This window comes from Triturus cristatus, chromosome 2_2 (assembly GCF_964204655.1).
Source record: "Triturus cristatus chromosome 2_2, aTriCri1.1, whole genome shotgun sequence".
Classification (NCBI taxonomy): Eukaryota; Metazoa; Chordata; class Amphibia; order Caudata; family Salamandridae; genus Triturus; species Triturus cristatus.
In genome coordinates, this window is record NC_140582.1 from 1040252871 (window position 1) to 1040269169 (window position 16299).

General features: G+C 49.7%; 1 protein-coding gene across 2 annotated transcripts in view; it reads right to left on the reverse strand.

Annotated features, from left to right (window-relative positions):
- HTT (huntingtin) overlaps positions 1 to 16299 on the reverse strand; it is a 2065683-nt gene that overhangs the window by 248539 nt on the left and 1800845 nt on the right. For both annotated transcript variants that reach the window (XM_085642500.1, XM_085642499.1), the window contains 2 exons: positions 7916 to 8046; positions 1633 to 1762 (listed from right to left, as the gene is read on the reverse strand). In XM_085642500.1, the coding sequence (XP_085498626.1) occupies positions 1633 to 1762; positions 7916 to 8046 (261 nt within the window). The remainder of the gene's footprint in view (positions 1 to 1632; positions 1763 to 7915; positions 8047 to 16299) is intronic.

Sequence of the window (16299 nt, forward strand, 5' to 3'; positions counted from 1 at the left end):
TAGCTCTCTCCAGATCTGCGCTGACTGGTGCAGAAGGAAAAGAACTGATGTCATCGCACTGGGGTGGTGCCTAAATATGTACTGCGCACGTCACTTCCAGTGCGGACGATGCAATGCGGAGCAGAAAAATGCCACATACTAGCATGTAGGGGTACTGCTCACAAACATTTTCTGGATCCAGTCTGACGCCTTGGGATAATTTTAAGGTAAGGAATCTGCGGGTAGTAGTCTCTATCAGATATACCGCATCATTAACAACATTAATTGTTCAAACCAAGCACACATTACAGGTGGTACAACACTTAAACAATATTGCAACGGTATGAAGACAGATGTACAAATAATAACCACAGAACAAAAGTCCAGACATCAGAAACCATCAGCCCTTGCACTAATGAAATATGAATAAAAATCAATATAGAAAGGCTGCAAATCACACTGTGAGCTGCATGCAGGTGATTGTGATACACTTAACCTCAATAGCCAATGGATCTCATCAGCCAAAGGAACTAGGCAGGAGTTTTTAGCCCAGCATTTCTCTGTGTGAGACATTGGTGATAGGTGTAACTTAGATGGTGGTCTTGGCTGATGCAGCTCAAGGAGCTATAAGGGTTCCCTATGGACAAATGAGCACAATCCAAACTCCTTACCCAGGCTTTCAAGGCACTACATAACTCTGGCGCAGCATGCCTGAACTATCGCATCTGCTTTCATAAACCTTCCAGACACCTCTGATCGGCCGGACACCTACTCATACATATCCAACACATACAGAAAACCAGATCCAACAGTCTAGCCTTCTCCTACATCGCTCCTAAAGGGTGGAACAGACTGCTGCTACACATCCGAGCCTCCTCCTCATTTGCTGAATTCTGCGAGGAGTACGTTTTGAGTACTCTCTCCTGCTCCTATGTTGGCTATTTCCACCTGCTTAGTGTCAGGATACCTACCCGGGTGATAGTGCACTTTATAAATCACCAATAATATGCCATCTACTGATTCCCACTAGCCCTTAATGTCACTGTAGGAGCTTCACTATTAAGGTATGTGGAAGGCCTTAATGTTTCGCACAATGTGAAGCATTGTGTTCGAGCAGAAAACATGCCCAATGCTTGATGTGTTCGGATCTATATTGTCATAGCTCTATGGTGCATTCTCTGACGCAACCAATGTCAAGCCCCTTTAAGCGAGGAAAACCACACTGATGCCCAATCCGCCTGAGTGGCGTCAGAGGACCCTGCGGCAAGAACAGAAACAGCAGTTAAAGAAGCAGTTAGAATTAGAAATGGCTTCTCAGGTGTTCGGAGTGATGTCATTTAAAGCAGCACCAGAGACACACCACCTGATCAACTGCTAACAACAGTAATAAAAAATGTATTCCTATCCTAAAACATTTGATTCCATTCAGCAACACTTCCGACCTTTTCAATTATAGCCTGGGAAAAATTTAGTGGGGTGGGGAGGAGGGCTCAACATATAAACAGGATATGTTAGGTGTCACATTGTTATGCATTTAAAAATCAATCCATTATTTTAAAAGTAAAACCACATGTCATGTGTAAGTATATGCGCCAATGTTATTAGAGACCATATTAGATCAAGCTTATTATTGATAACATTTAGATAACTTACCGATCGCACCACTTCACTTATCAAGATGACTGGTGTCCTCTTGCTTGGACTAGCTGGAAGTATCCATTGACTATACAATTCAAGTAAGAACTGAGAACAAGAATGTATATCCACCCCAGCACGATGTTTCCTGCAAAGAACCAGCAACTAAGGATGAAATATTAATGCAAAAACTTTAAGCTTGAAATAATAAACAAGCTGCAACCTTGGTAACTGCAATTTTAGTTGACATACTTTCTCAGATGGGGGAAGTGCCCATAGTTGAGACTATTCCCCCTATTCAAAACTCCCAAATTCAGGAGCAGTTGATGTCATTAATATTCGAGTTCGCCTCATGACACACATCCTACTAAAGTTTTGCTTGAACAGGCTGCCTCAGTCATCCCAGCCCTCACAGCATCAACATTGCTGCTCCAATTTGGGGAACAGTTCTTTACAGAGTATATTAACTATGGAATTAGGCTGAATATCATATTTAACAATAACCATTCTCTCACTCTCACCAAGTAACAGTGTGCACTGGAGTTCTCAATAGTGTCAGGGTTAAAATAGGTACCGTGTGCAACAGTGTGGCTTTGATGCTGTCAATGAAACATAAAAAGAAGCAGGGGCATCGTCGTTGGTAGACGATCACAAGCACAAACGCATAGGCTGAACGGCTGTCCTGATGTCTAAATCAAGGGGTATATATAGAAAGATGCTTCTTTGCTCCAGAATGGAGATTCTGTGGATCTGGCAATGCCCTTTACATAGTAAAGAGGCCTATAATTAGATCATGAACCTTAAATAGATGAAAATGCAGTGTTCACCCCCAAAGGTAAGAGAGTGGAGCTTTATGGAAATGGTTGGTTAGCTGTCTAGGTGGTTTAAGTGCTTCTCTTCAGATTACAGCTTCCATTCACAACATGACCACAAGGAATTAATCCGTCCTTGGCAGATATAGTACATGACAGTAACAACTGTTCTTTGCATGTCTAATAAACAGCAAATGTGCTGTAGAAAGCACAGGTATTTTTTTGTGTGAATTTCGGAACAGAGATATGGTTTGCACAAATTTGTTGTAAACGCAGTAGTTTCATGCTTTATACTACCCGTAAATTGTTTTTAAGTAATGACAATTTTGGCGAATAAGAAAAGGCAGTTGACGTCATATGGCCAGAACTACACAGTACAGTTAATTGTGGTAGCCGAGAATAAAGGCGGGATTTCCAGACTAATCAGCAATTTAAACACTAGACAACGTCTCCTGCCATTTGTGTTCACAGTCTCATAAGTCAGATGATCCAGGGAGAGGGAAGAAAAGAGCTGTAAAGGGTTGCTGGTTATTAAGATCCAGCGGTGACACCATGACCGGGCACAGATCCCCTCCAACCACCATTTTCCACATGGCAAATGCTAAAACGGAATGGCAGGTGAGCAGTAGTCTATCTACAACAGGGTCCATAATTGACAATTGATGAGAGTAACATTTGTTTCTAGAACTGCGATCCTGGGGATTTTGGATGCATGCTCTAATAAGCCTAATGATGTTCACGACAAATATCTTGTACTAGTACACGAACAATGTACTGAAAAATACCAATTTGGAGGTCACCTAAGAACTTGTTCCACAACCAGATGTCAGAGATACACATTCATGTCTCATTGACACTTGTATTATCAGCGTCAACCACATTATGGTTATAAGGGGCGATAACCATGTGTGTTGCCTTCGTACTGAATAAAGGAACAATGTTAGTGAAAAAAATCTGTGCAAGCCAAAGCATACCAAAATCACAACGCTAAGGATACCACATAGATATTGCTTGCTTCCTTATCATCTTTCCCATGTAGGAACCCTGGTAACCAGCAAAATGCTTGTCATCTGTTCCAAAGAGGTGTAAACAATAGATGTACATATTCTATTACAAGACCGGAGGATCAATTATGGCTAAAGTCTCCTTTATTGAAACTCTAGCAGCAAGAAAAAAACAAGTGAAACACTCAGCCTGGATGAAAAATATTTGCAAGTATATATGAACAAAAGAACGGCGCTGCAGTTCTGATGGGACCTCATAAATCATTAGCCATAACATGGAGCATAACTCGCTCTGCAGAGCCGCAAGAGCCCTCTTCTTTGCTGCTCTAACAGGTGAAGACAGTACTTGGTTTTAGGTCAAGCATGCAACAGCACATGCACTGTATGTGCTCACACTAGCGAGACGTACTTTGTACACTAAAGCCTGCTTAGTTTTTAACTGGCGGGGAATGTTGAATACCTGCTGGTGTCAAATATCCTGTACCATTTATTAATAAGTACAGTTCTGGACGAGTAAAGAAAAGACCGAACGAGGGCCAAGTTACGTGCCTATTTGGTATTTAAGATACACCTTGACAAATGAGAGATAATATGTTGTCTTAAAGAAGGTGGCCAGTATTGGTTCCAAACCACCGAAACGTGTCGACACATATAGAGTGCTAAAATCTGTGAAACATACAAGCACACTAGATGTTAATTGTTTTTTCATGTGCCTACATTGATTATTTGTATTGATTAACACATTTTTTAAAACAGAGGTTTTTGTCATGTGTTCTCTCTCTTTTGTCTATGTTATGTATATGTTATTGTGTTTTTTTAGATTGAGAATTGTTTTTCTAATTGCCCTTATGTATTTATATATGACATTTTTTAACAGATGTTTTATTGTCTGGATGATGAATTAGATCACATTATGTGTGCAGCGCTATTTTTTATTATCTTATTAAACATCAGATTGGTCAGTACAAGGTGTGGCATGTTACTCAGGCAAGGGATCAGGTGTAAGAGATTTCAATACATGAGTAAATGTATGTTTAATGGAATTATACGGAATGTGTTTTTGTGGTAATTCATAATCCAAAAGGGAAAACATGGTCACTTTGCAGTTTGATACAGAGCTCTGTCCCTTTCGTTGGAGGGTCCTCTCTCTTTTTAATTTCTTATTTCTCCTAGACAGCCACACAATAGAGGGACTGGGAGTTTGGAGGATGGACCATCCAAAGCAGGACCGGGGGAGCTGTGAACAGCCCTCCTTGCACTTCAAAGACACTGCCTCAACTTGCACACAGAGAACGTGAGACTAGCCTATTGTGACAGCAAAGAGTCTGGGACCAGGGTAGGGATCTAGGAAATTCCAGACACGTCTGTGAGGGGAAACTTCAGAAGTCTCTCCCACTTCAAAGCTAGCACCAGGTATACAAATAGGACCCTCAGACCTACTCTTCAGTTCACCTCTGGACCTGGGAAAGGACTCTCTTATGATTGTTCTGCTGCCTGTGACCTGCTGTGTATTTTTAAGGACTGCCTTTCTGCACCAAGAGGACAGCCCTGCTTCCTGAAGCCTGCCGTGTGCCCTCAGAGGACTGTCCTGCAGCTTGAGACTTGCTTGCATGCTTGAATACAAGACTTCCAGACTAAAAGAAAGGGCTAGTTGGCTGGCCTCTTGATCAGAGCCTCAGGGACAGGAAAAGCTCCAACCATCCCGAACTTGCACCTGGACCTGGCGCGAGTACCCTCCGAGTCTTGGACCATTTGAAGTGGAGCTAAAGGTGCTCAGATAGCCCAAATCCAAAACTTGGGACTTTCTCTGCCAAAAGTTGCTCTGAGAACAGAGAGGTGATCGGAACCTACCTGCTCGGCGATCCACTCATGGTGCATTGCCAGTAGGCCTGACTTTGCAGCAGCTCCTGCTACTTTCTTATACGCAGCAGCAAATCCTGTTCAGCAGTTCTTCGCAAAAGGGGTATATGGCCTCATGGAGTCCTTGTCAGCTACAGCCTGTAGCTTGACCACACTGGAGAATTTTGACTTCCATAAGATGATGCTTCTTCCTCTGACACTGCTGGCTGACTTGCCCCACTGTACTCTACCTTCTCAAAAATAATTCTTTAAAAATGATTGTAAGTCCGAAGGTAAGCGAAGACTGAGCCCAATCCACTTTGTGTACCTGAACTGCGCTCCATGGTGGCCAGCTATAAGTTTCATCTTTGCCCCAATCTCGCGTCACTAGAGGTCCACGGTAGGCACTTTAACCTTTTAGGTGCAATTTTTCACTTTAAAAATTCATAACTCTGGTTCTACTGATAATAATTTATTTAAATGTACCCTATATTCCGAAATAGGTGTAGGACTTTTCTTGTGTTGTGTTTTCACATTATTACTGTTTAAGTGCTGCATACATACTTTAAAAATTGCCTCTAAGTTAAGCCTGATTGCTTTGTGTCAAGCTACTGAAGGGTTAAGGACAGGTTAATTTAGTGACTTTTTATAGTTGACCTTGGCAAGGATTGTGATGCTGCTTGAGAATGGCTTACACCCCCATACCCCAGCACCCTATTTCCTACATCATCTTTGTTCTTCTTTGGATCTTAAATGTTTTGTTTTTGTGGGTAAAAGGGAGAATTGTTACTCTGATATGTGTTATGTTGCTTTACAATTATTGTGTTAGGATCTTACAATAGTCTTGCTAGCAACTGGTTGCTCTGTTTGAAATGCAGCGCGACATTCCTTGCCTGCATGCGGAGCTGCAAGTATGTGGAGTGTTTACTGGTCTTAACCCCTTGTGGGCCTTTTGGTGTACTCAGAATAAAATAATCTACATGGAATTGCCTCCATTTCGTGTGGATCATTTAGCTGTGGTCACATCATTACATGGCTGTGTGCCAGTTAAGTCTGTGTAGACATACTTTCGCCTTAAAATAGTTTAAAGTGGGATAAGGGGATGGAAGGAAAATCAACAGTGACAAATAGAGTTCGATAGCCACTTAGTCCTATACAAAAGCAGTGAAAGGAGGTGAAGCTGAAAGAGTGTGCAATTTACTAACTGTGTAACTGAAAAAGGCACCCAAATGTGTCCTGAAAATCCCTGAGAAACTGATTTAATTCAGGTAACTTGAGAAGAGAACCTTCATCTGGTGAAAAAAGGACATACAGAAATAGTACCTGGCTACCCCTAAGCTGTGCCAATATACAGCCCTTCTGTACAAGGGGCTATTTAGTACTTTTTCCTAGACCTCCTACAAGCGATCCAAAGGTTTGAGACAGGAGAGTGCTTCGTATCTACACTGAGGTTTAAATGCTGGGCCCCAATATAGTGGTCATTTGCCTCCATTTAGGGTACTGGAATCTTGCCACCCGTAGAAGGCGCCAGCAACCACAAAGGGGGGGGTGGCCCTACAACAGTATCATCTAGCATCAGCCTGTGTTTAGTACCACAGACAATAATAATGCCTTTCCTTAGGAGAAATCCTTTGCTGGAAAGGCGAAAATCCCTTCCTCAAAACAATAAGGGGGTCATTTAGTTTGGCAGTGTAGGTCAAGTGCTATAAACTGGGGGTTCCCATCCAAACCACAATTGTGTTTCCACTGCCCCATTTAGAGGTGGGGGACTACCCTTGCAAACATGGGCGACAGAAAAGCAACCAGGACGAAGAGAACAAGAAAGTGAATTCCTTTAGAACTTATCGTCAAGGGAGAGTTGTACTTATATCCAAACTATAATAGCTCATTTGTTGAAAAGGTGCATTTATTGACTTTTGAAAAACGCATTGTGCATAATGTAATTTTCTCTGTACAATAATAATTTTCTTTATAGTGTTTGTTTTTTCTTTTCAAATAATAATAAAATAAAAAAATCTGTTTCTTTCGCACATTTCACTCAGGATGTTTTTTACGCATATACTTATCTTTATAATAATACGAATATTATGGAACTTTATCATAAATAAGAAGTGAAAGGCAAAGTATTATCAGACCAATTAGGAGGTATGCCTTTTGAGCCTAGACGTCTATTTCATAATGGCTTAGTTCTCTTTTTCACACAAACAATGAACAGAAAACAAAATGCTCTAGAAAAATTGGGACTAAAACTGGAGCTTGACCTCTGAAGCACCGCTTACATCTGAGCAGAACGCAAATGCTAATCTTCTTTACCACTAAGGAAGCAGCTCTGAAGTGCTGGATGGCAGTTACCTTACAGTGCAGGTGCTGTGGTGAGGGTACGACAAACTTCTGTTATGTGCCGTTTTAACGTCTTTCCTTGGAGCTAGGCTTGAAAATGCTCAGTGAATGTTCTGGAAACTATTTCTAAGGATTATTACAGACTACAATTGTCTCCAGAGCACTGTAAGTTATCAAGAAAGATTGTAAGTGAGGTAAGTGTAGGTAGGGGGTCACAGTTCAGGTTCTAACACCACATGGTCATACAAGGCTAACTCCTCTGCATATGCTATTATGGCTTGTACTACGCTTTTTTGTTGGGCATACCTGGAGTTAATCGGAGATGTTGGAGGTGAAGCAGGTGGAGGCGCATCCGTTTCATCTTCATCTTCTTCATCCCATTCCTCTTCTCGTAATGGAGTGATGCGATTTCCTAACCACACTGAGTGTATAGAGACCTACAAAAGTAGGAAGTGTCATTAAAACAGTAATTATTAACTCAGCCCTAAGAGAAATGCACAATAATACTGTGAAAGCCTTTTCATACTAGTTTTTAGCCTGTAAAAATAGAACCTTGTAAACAATTGCGAATGTTTGCCACTGCACATTAAAAACCAAACTTAGAGCGGTCAATTTATATTCCAGTGTTGCCAAAATACTATTATAAACCACTGAAATTCAGGAAATCTGAATTAGACCAGACCATTAGTGCAAATCCTACATACCATGAGACAAGTTCAAAACTGTCAAAACTCACAGGGGTTCACTCCACATTAATTATATGTCAGATGGCCCTACAAAGAGGGAACGGTTTAAATATACCATTGATTATGAACCCCAGCCTGGGATGTCTCGGTACATTAGAGAGGCCTAGTGCTATTCAGTAAATAGAACGGCAGTGGCATCACTTGAAGACACCAGATGCCCTGAACAGGGGCACAGACTGTACCGAGGACTCGCTGAAGACCTGGTAGTGATCATTCCCTTCACAGAACGGATAGCCAGTGGTTGCTTAACTGATGATGGTGAGGAGTTAATCAGGGAATATACCATCCTCAAAGCCCATCTATCACCAGGGGTGGCTCCAGAAGTGGAGATATTCAGAATATCCCTTTGGAAAAATCACCTATGTCAAGAACAGCAGCCTTGGAAGGTGATTTAAAAAGGAATATGCTACTTACCAGTATGCATCTGTTCTTGGAATGTAGAGCTGCAGAGCCACACACTTAGGATAAGATCGCCATCTGGTGTTGGGCTCGGATACTTGCAGGTTGTTGTTGTCTTCGGAAGAAGTCTTTGGTCACGAGATAGGTGACTCCTCCCTTGGACTACAGTGCGCATGGGCATCCACTCCATCCTCCGATTGTTTTTCGCCATGATGGGAAATGATGGGGTATGTAAAAATAAAGAAAAGGATGTCCATGTGTAACGTCTAATTAAGACAATGCTGGAACAGATACAGGTCCCGGGGAGGCGGGTGGGCGTGTGTGGCTCTGCAGCTCTACATGCCAAGAACAGATGCATTCTGGTAAGTAGCATATTCCGTTCGAGGCATATGAGCTGCAGATCACACACTTAGGATAGACTATACAGCAGTGTCTCCCCTAGCGGTGGTCACCAGTATCTGTTCCAGCCGTTTGGAATAAAGTTTTAAGGACAGCCTGGCCCACAGAAGCTTGTTGATTTGCTTGCACATCAACACAGTAATGTTTAGTGAAGGTGTGTGTTGTAGACCATGTGGCTGCCTTACAAATATCTTCTAAGGGAATGTTTCCTAAGAATGCCATAGAAGCCCCTATTTTGCGTGTGGAGTGCGCTCTAGGGGGAACTGTTAGAGTGCGTTTAGCTTTTTGGTAAGATATCTGGATACATTTAACTATCCACCTGGCCATCCCTGATTTTGAAATGGGGTTGCCTTTATGTGGTGGAGAGAAAGCAACAAACAATTGTTTGGTTTTGCGGAAAGATTTAGTCCTGTCAATGTAATAAAGTAGGGCTCTTTTAACGTCTAAGATGTGAAGAGCTCTTTCAGCTACGGAGTCTGGATTTGGGAAGAACACCGGTAGCTCGACTGATTGGTTAAGATGGAATGGAGAAATGACCTTTGGCAGGAATTTTGGATTTGTTCTAAGAACTACTTTGTTACGATGTAGTTGTAGGAATGGTTCTTGTATGGTTAAAGCCTGGATCTCACTCACCCTTCTAAGGGTTGTGATAGCAATAAGGAAAGCTACTTTCCATGTAAGGAATTGTAGTTCACATTTATGCAAGGGTTCAAATGGGGGACCCATGAGCCTTGTAAGAACAATGTTTAGATTCCACACTGGGGAGGGTGGTAATCTTGGAGGAATGATCCTTTTAAGACCTTCCATGAAGGCTTTGATTGCAGGCACTCTAAATAGTGACAAGTGTTGTCTATTTTGTAAGTAGGCAGCTAATGCTGCTAGGTGGAGACGTATGGATGAGCACGCTAAATTACATCTTTGCAAGTGTAATAAGTAGCAAATGATGTTTTGGATGGAAGCATTTAGTGGGTGTATGTCATTGTTAGTGCATTAAATGGCAAATCTTTGGGGCGTGGCTAAGATGGCCGCCGAGACGGACGCGTCTTGCTGAGGCTCCGGGATCGGGCTTTCCCCTCGCCTGTTCCCGGTGAGCCTGGGGGCGACTCATGCATTCCTGCAGTTGCCCTGCGGCGCGGGGAGCCCGGCGCTGATGTTCTGGTAGCGGAGCGGCTCCCGGGGGCCAGTAATTGCAGCGGGAGCCGCCCGAACGTGGAGGAGCCGACCACAAAATGGCGCCCGTCCGGCCCCGCCACGGCTGCTGACGGCCTGCGGACCCGGGACGGGGACACCAGCTAGCTACCTCAGGCGAGGATCGCCCGGAGTGACGGAGCTGGGCGCGGTGCGGAGGAGCGGCTTGGCGGGGAGTGGCACGGCCGATGGCACCGGCCGGTGAGGATTGCCGCCATTACTGTCCACCGCGGTTGTGAGCAACCCCCGGGGGGAGACCACGAAGCGGCCTCCGCGGAACGAGCCTGAAGACCGAGGTGCAGGTGGTGTGCGGAGCTGGAGGCGGCGGCCCCCGGGGGGGGCGACTTCTGCGGGAGAGGAGCCTCGGATATCACCAACGAGAGCGTCTGTCTGACTCCAAGATGGCGGTCAGTGGCAGTCCGGCAGAGTGAGTTGAGCGGCGAAGCGGAGTGACTGTGGGGTGCACGTCGGCCCCCCGGGACCCGGAGGTGCTGCCCGGACTCCGATCCCCCGGCAACGTTCCTCTGGGATCTGTCCAAGGCGCAGGGCGGCCGGCGTGGGACCTGTGCGGCACCGACGTCGGCTTGGTCACCTGGGCGGCGCACTACTGGTTTGGTGGCGGACCCGGGCCTGGTCTGAAGGAGCGCAGTGGAGGGCGCAGGCCGTAGGAGCAGGACGACGGAAGTCTACGCCGAGGGTGACACCTGCTCCGCCAGCGAGAAGGCCCGGCAGCGGAGGCGGCCGGGGGAGGGTGGCGGCGGAGCACCGGAGGGCCCGGGACTGGCCTCGGTCTCAACTAGCCCGGATTCCGCGCCTGATCCGCGCCTACGATAGCCCTGCCAGTCGCCATCATGTCCAGGGCGGTGTTGCCAGCATCCGGAGCGGCGTCGGGGGGCCCGGCCGGAACGCGGGGAGGGGCCCCGGCGGCCGCAGGATTGGTCGCGGACTCGTCCTTGTCGATCAAGTTGGATCAGGTCCTGGCGGCGATCGAACAGTCCCGACTCTCGTTGGAGCAGCAGCTAGGCACCCTCACTACAGACGTCAATCTTCTCCGCGACGATCACCGTAAGCTGGCTGATAAAGTTACGGACAACGCCAAAGCGGTCGCCGACCTCCAGCCTATGGTGGACACACACCGGGACTCGATGCGTGCCTTGCTGAGTCGCATGTCCACCATGGAAGAACGGGTTGACGACCTGGAAGGGCGGTCTCGGCGCTGCAACATCCGCGTCATTGGACTGCCGGAGGGAATTGAACGGGCAGATGCGGTGGAGTACGTGGAAGCCTGGACTAAGTCGTTCACCCCTGGCGAAGACCGAACGGCCTACTTCTCTGTCGAGCGGGCGCACCGCGTGCCAGTTCGTAGGCCGCAGCCAGGAGCCCCACCTCGCCCGCTGCTGGCCAAATTCCTCCACTTCAGGGACCGGGATGCAGTACTGCGAGCGGCCCGACAGGCGGGCCCATTACGCATTGAAAACAACACTGTCATGATCTTTCCCGACTACTCACGGGCGGTCCAGCGCCAGCGGGCGTCCTTCCTGGAGGTGAAACGGCGCCTTAGAGCAGAAAACATACAGTACTCTCTCCTATTCCCAGCCCGTCTGAAGATCATCCATGGCGGGGTCACCCACTTCTTCACAACGCCGGAGGAGGCACACGACTGGGCGGACCAGAACTGTACGGGGGCCCGGCGGAACGGGCGCCCCAATTAACAGCGAGCGACTGTGGGGGGCCGCAGGAGGCAGCGCTCGCGCAGACGAAACCGCCCGGGTACCCCCGGGGGGCCGTCACACACCTTGGGGTCGCCGGACTTGGAGCAGATCGTCCTGGAAAGGCGCCAGGCCATCAAAGCGGTGGCGGGCCTACATCCGGCTTCCCCGGCGACGGACCTGGAGCGGGCCCCCCATGTCTTCACATCAGAGGAGGAAGAGGACACTGAGGCGACACAGTCCGGGATTGACTCGGGGGCCCTGCCTTCAGTCACCCCGCGAATGGCTGACGATCTGATATGAGTGACTATGGACAAAGGGACACACATTCGCAACCTGGGCTGCCGTTTCCCCGCTTCATGTTACTACTGGCCCGGCGCTACTAACGTTCTCCCCGTTGCCCTGGGCACTTCCCCCCCCAGCAGCGTCTACATTCCCCAAGTGGCTCATCTTAGATACCGTACACAGCCCACCCGTAGAGCCCACTGCGGACGCCAGCCGAACTCCCCCTTCCTACTAGGTTCATGCTCCCATGCAACCCGGGAGTCAGTTTGGACGTATCGCGCTTGGCGATATGTCCTCCGAGTTGGGGCAAGTTCCGTTCGCCTCGCCATAGTTTCCCTTTCCCTCCCCACGCACACCTTTTGCACTATGTCCCTACCCATGCGCTGCTGAGCTACCGAGCTGTAGGGCACGACCCGTGGGGGTGGGGCGCGGGGATGGGCGCCGGGGGGCCTCTGGGAGCCCCGACTGACCAGCCCTGCGATGCGCGCTAGACACATGCACTGATGGCACAAGCCGGTAAAATCACACTTCTCACACTGAACGTGCGAGGCATGCACACGGCGCGCAAGCGATACTCCGTATATGCATACATCAAGCGTCACCAGGCACACATTGCGCTCCTGCAGGAGACACACCTTGCGGCGGGGGAGGTGGCGAAACTGCGCAGACGCTGGCGGGGGACCCTGTATGCTACGACTTACTCTGCATTCGCCTGCGGTGCCCTCATATGGGTGCGACCGGGGGTTCCTTTTCAGGAGATATCGCACGTAATAGATCCGGAGGGTCGCTATGTCCTCTTACTTGGTCGGTTAGACGGCCAGACGCTCTTACTGGGTAGCATCTATGGGCCGAACGTGGATCAGTCCAAGTTTTGGGACACGCTATCCAATCCCTTAAGCGCATACGCGCAGGTGCAGTGGATCCTGGGGGGCGATTATAATTGCGTGCAAGATATCACCTTGGATCGCTCCCATCCGCCCCCCCCGCTTCCCCCATCGTCACACAAGCCAAACGGTTCACGGCCTGGCTGCATCATTGGTCCTTGGCGGATGCTTGGCGGGCTCGGAACCCCACCACTAAGCTATACTCCTTTCACTCCCGCCCGCACAACCTTAGAGTGCGCCTGGACTGTTTCCTCTGTTCCCCCGCCGTCCTTCCCACCGTACTGGACGCTGACTACCTGGGTAGAACTATATCGGACCATGATGCCCACACGATCACGCTGCAGTGGCGCCCGCCACATGCCCCCGTCCCCATGTGGCGCTTACCTCGGGACAGCCTTGAAGACCCGGTCTTCCGCCAAACCTTGGTGGACCACATCGGTCATTATTTCAGGGAGAACGCCGGCACAGCTAGTACCCGAGCGTCGGAGTGGGATGCCTTTAAGGTCGTGATGCGTGGCAATTGCATCCGACATATTACGGGGGTCCGGCGGGTTCTTGAGGGAGACATTCTGCGGACGGAGGAGGCACTGGCCGCACTCACTAAGGAGACCGATCCTGCCAAGGTCACGCCGGCCGCGCGGGCTAGCGCCGAGACTGCATACGCCGTGGCGTTGGCAAGCATGCGCCGGTTTAATTTCGCGGCTTACGCTGCTAGGGCCCACACAGAGGGCGACCGGGCGGGTGCCCTGTTGGCGTGGCTCATAAGGCAGGACTCGAGCCTTCCGACCATCACGGCCATCCGTGACGTCCGGGGTACCCTGGTGTATTCGCAGGGGCAGATACTTAAGGCCTTCCAAGAGCACTACATGTGCTTATACACAAGCCCCCGTCCCGTGGCGTCGGCTGCGGCCCCGGCGGACTTCCTGGACCGTATTCAGCTCCCCCGCATTGATCGTGATGCGCGCCAGGACCTCGATCGCCCTCTCAAGGCGGCCGAACTTCGGCAGGCAATGAAGGCATTAGCCACCCATAAGGCCCCCGGCCTCGATGGCTTCCCCCTTGACTTTTACCAGACGTTCACGACCCAGTTGGTCCCTCAACTTGAGCTGCAGTTCCAAGCGGCTGTAGACACGGGAGCCCTGCCTCGCTCCATGCGCGAGTCCGTCATAGTATCCCTCCTTAAGCCAGATAGGGACCCGCATCAGCTAGGCTCCTACCGACCTATAACTCTGTTGTCGGCGGATTACAAAATCTATGGGAAGGCCCTGGCGGATAGGTACGCCACGGTCCTCCCACGGCTGGTTCACCCGGATCAGAGTGGATTCGTGCCCGGTAGGCACACCTCTTCTAACATCCGGCGGTTGTTACACGTGCAGGACCAGGTGCGGGAGCGGTTCCCTCGGGCAGCGTGTCTGGTGCTTGACCTTGAAAAGGCGTTTGACACACTTTCCTGGGCCTACCTGTTTCAGGTCCTACTGCGCATGGGCGTTGGACCCAAAAACTGTTAGCCTACACCCGGCTCAGCTACTCCTCGCCCAGCTCCAGAGTGCGCATAGGCCCTCTCATTTCGGACTCCTTTCCAATCCGGCGCGGGAACAGACAGGGGTGTCCCCTCTCCCCCCTACTCTTCGCCTTGGCGATCATGTTGCGCGGGGAGAGTGGGGAATGGGGCATTCCGATAGGCAATTCTACCCATGCAGTATCGATGTACGCCGATGACGTACTCATATACGTCCGGGACATCACGATCGATTTGACCCCGATATCGCGCATCCTGCATGACTTTGCAGAGGTGACGGGCCTCAGGGTGAACTGGGCCAAGTCCACTGTCTACCCCTTGACACAAGTTGCGCCCCAGGGTCCGATACGAATAGGAGACGTTGAAGTCTCGTGGAGTCCCCAGGCGGTCCGCTACCTCGGCATTAAGCTGTACCATACGCCGCAAGATATCTATGAGGGGAATTACCGCGCGCTGATGGGCACCATCCGATCCCAGGTCCATTTCTGGAAGGGCCTCCACTTGGCCGTGCCGGGAAGGATAGCCGTTGCAAAGATGATCCTGGTCCCGCGCCTGCTGTACCTCTTCTCCAATCTTCCGGTGGTTCCTCCGCGATCCCTGTTCCGGGAGTTGGATACTCTGCTCGGGACCCTCATTTGGGGCAGCGGCCGCCGGCGGATAGCCCTGGCGAAACTGCAACTGCCCCTGGATCAGGGCGGGTTAGCGGCTCCCTCATTCGAGGCGTATTTCCTTGCCGCCCAATTGCAGTGGGTGTCGCGTTGGATGGCGGGCCGAGCGCAGGAGGAGTTGATCACGGAGGCGGGGCGGATCCCGGTCCCGGCCGTCCACCGCATGCTGCTGCCGGGGGCAGCACCTCCGGTATCCCGGCCCCTTCAGGTCATGACGGCGCGCGCCTGCCTGGCACGAGTTCATCGCCTTAGCCGGGGCACCCCCCTGTACTCTCCACTGCTGCCGTTGGTGGGGCTCCCTAGGGGCCGGACATATTACACAGAGCAAATGATGCGGGCGTGGACGGATCATGCGATAACGGAGGTGGGAATGCTGTTCTCCGGTGAAAGTTTGCAGTCCTTCGAGGCGCTGGCGGGGGACTTCGAGCTACCCGGGGGACAATTCCTCCGGCACCGGCAGCTTCTCACGGACTGCCACAGGCAGTGGGGAAGGATGGAGGCGGAGCCCCCCACACACCCGGTCATTCATGCGATACTGCAGATGGGTCCCGGTCGCCATCTCGTCACGTGGATATACAAAGCGGTGAGAACCCTGCGGAGTCCTACGTTAGCGACCCTCTGGGACCACTGGAAGGACGACTTCCAGCGGCCTCTACATGACAGGGAGTGGGCTAGGGCCCTCAAATACACCAAAAAAGTGCCCCGCAATTACCGGTTTAAGAACATACAGCTGCATATCCTGCACCAGGCGTATCTAACCCCTGAAAAGCTGCAGAAATATTACCCTGACGGGGCGTTTGGCTGCCCTAGATGCCTGGAGCCCGCGGCCTCGTTCAAGCACATGTTTTGGGACTGTCCGACACTACACAGTTACTGGCACACAATTCACACTG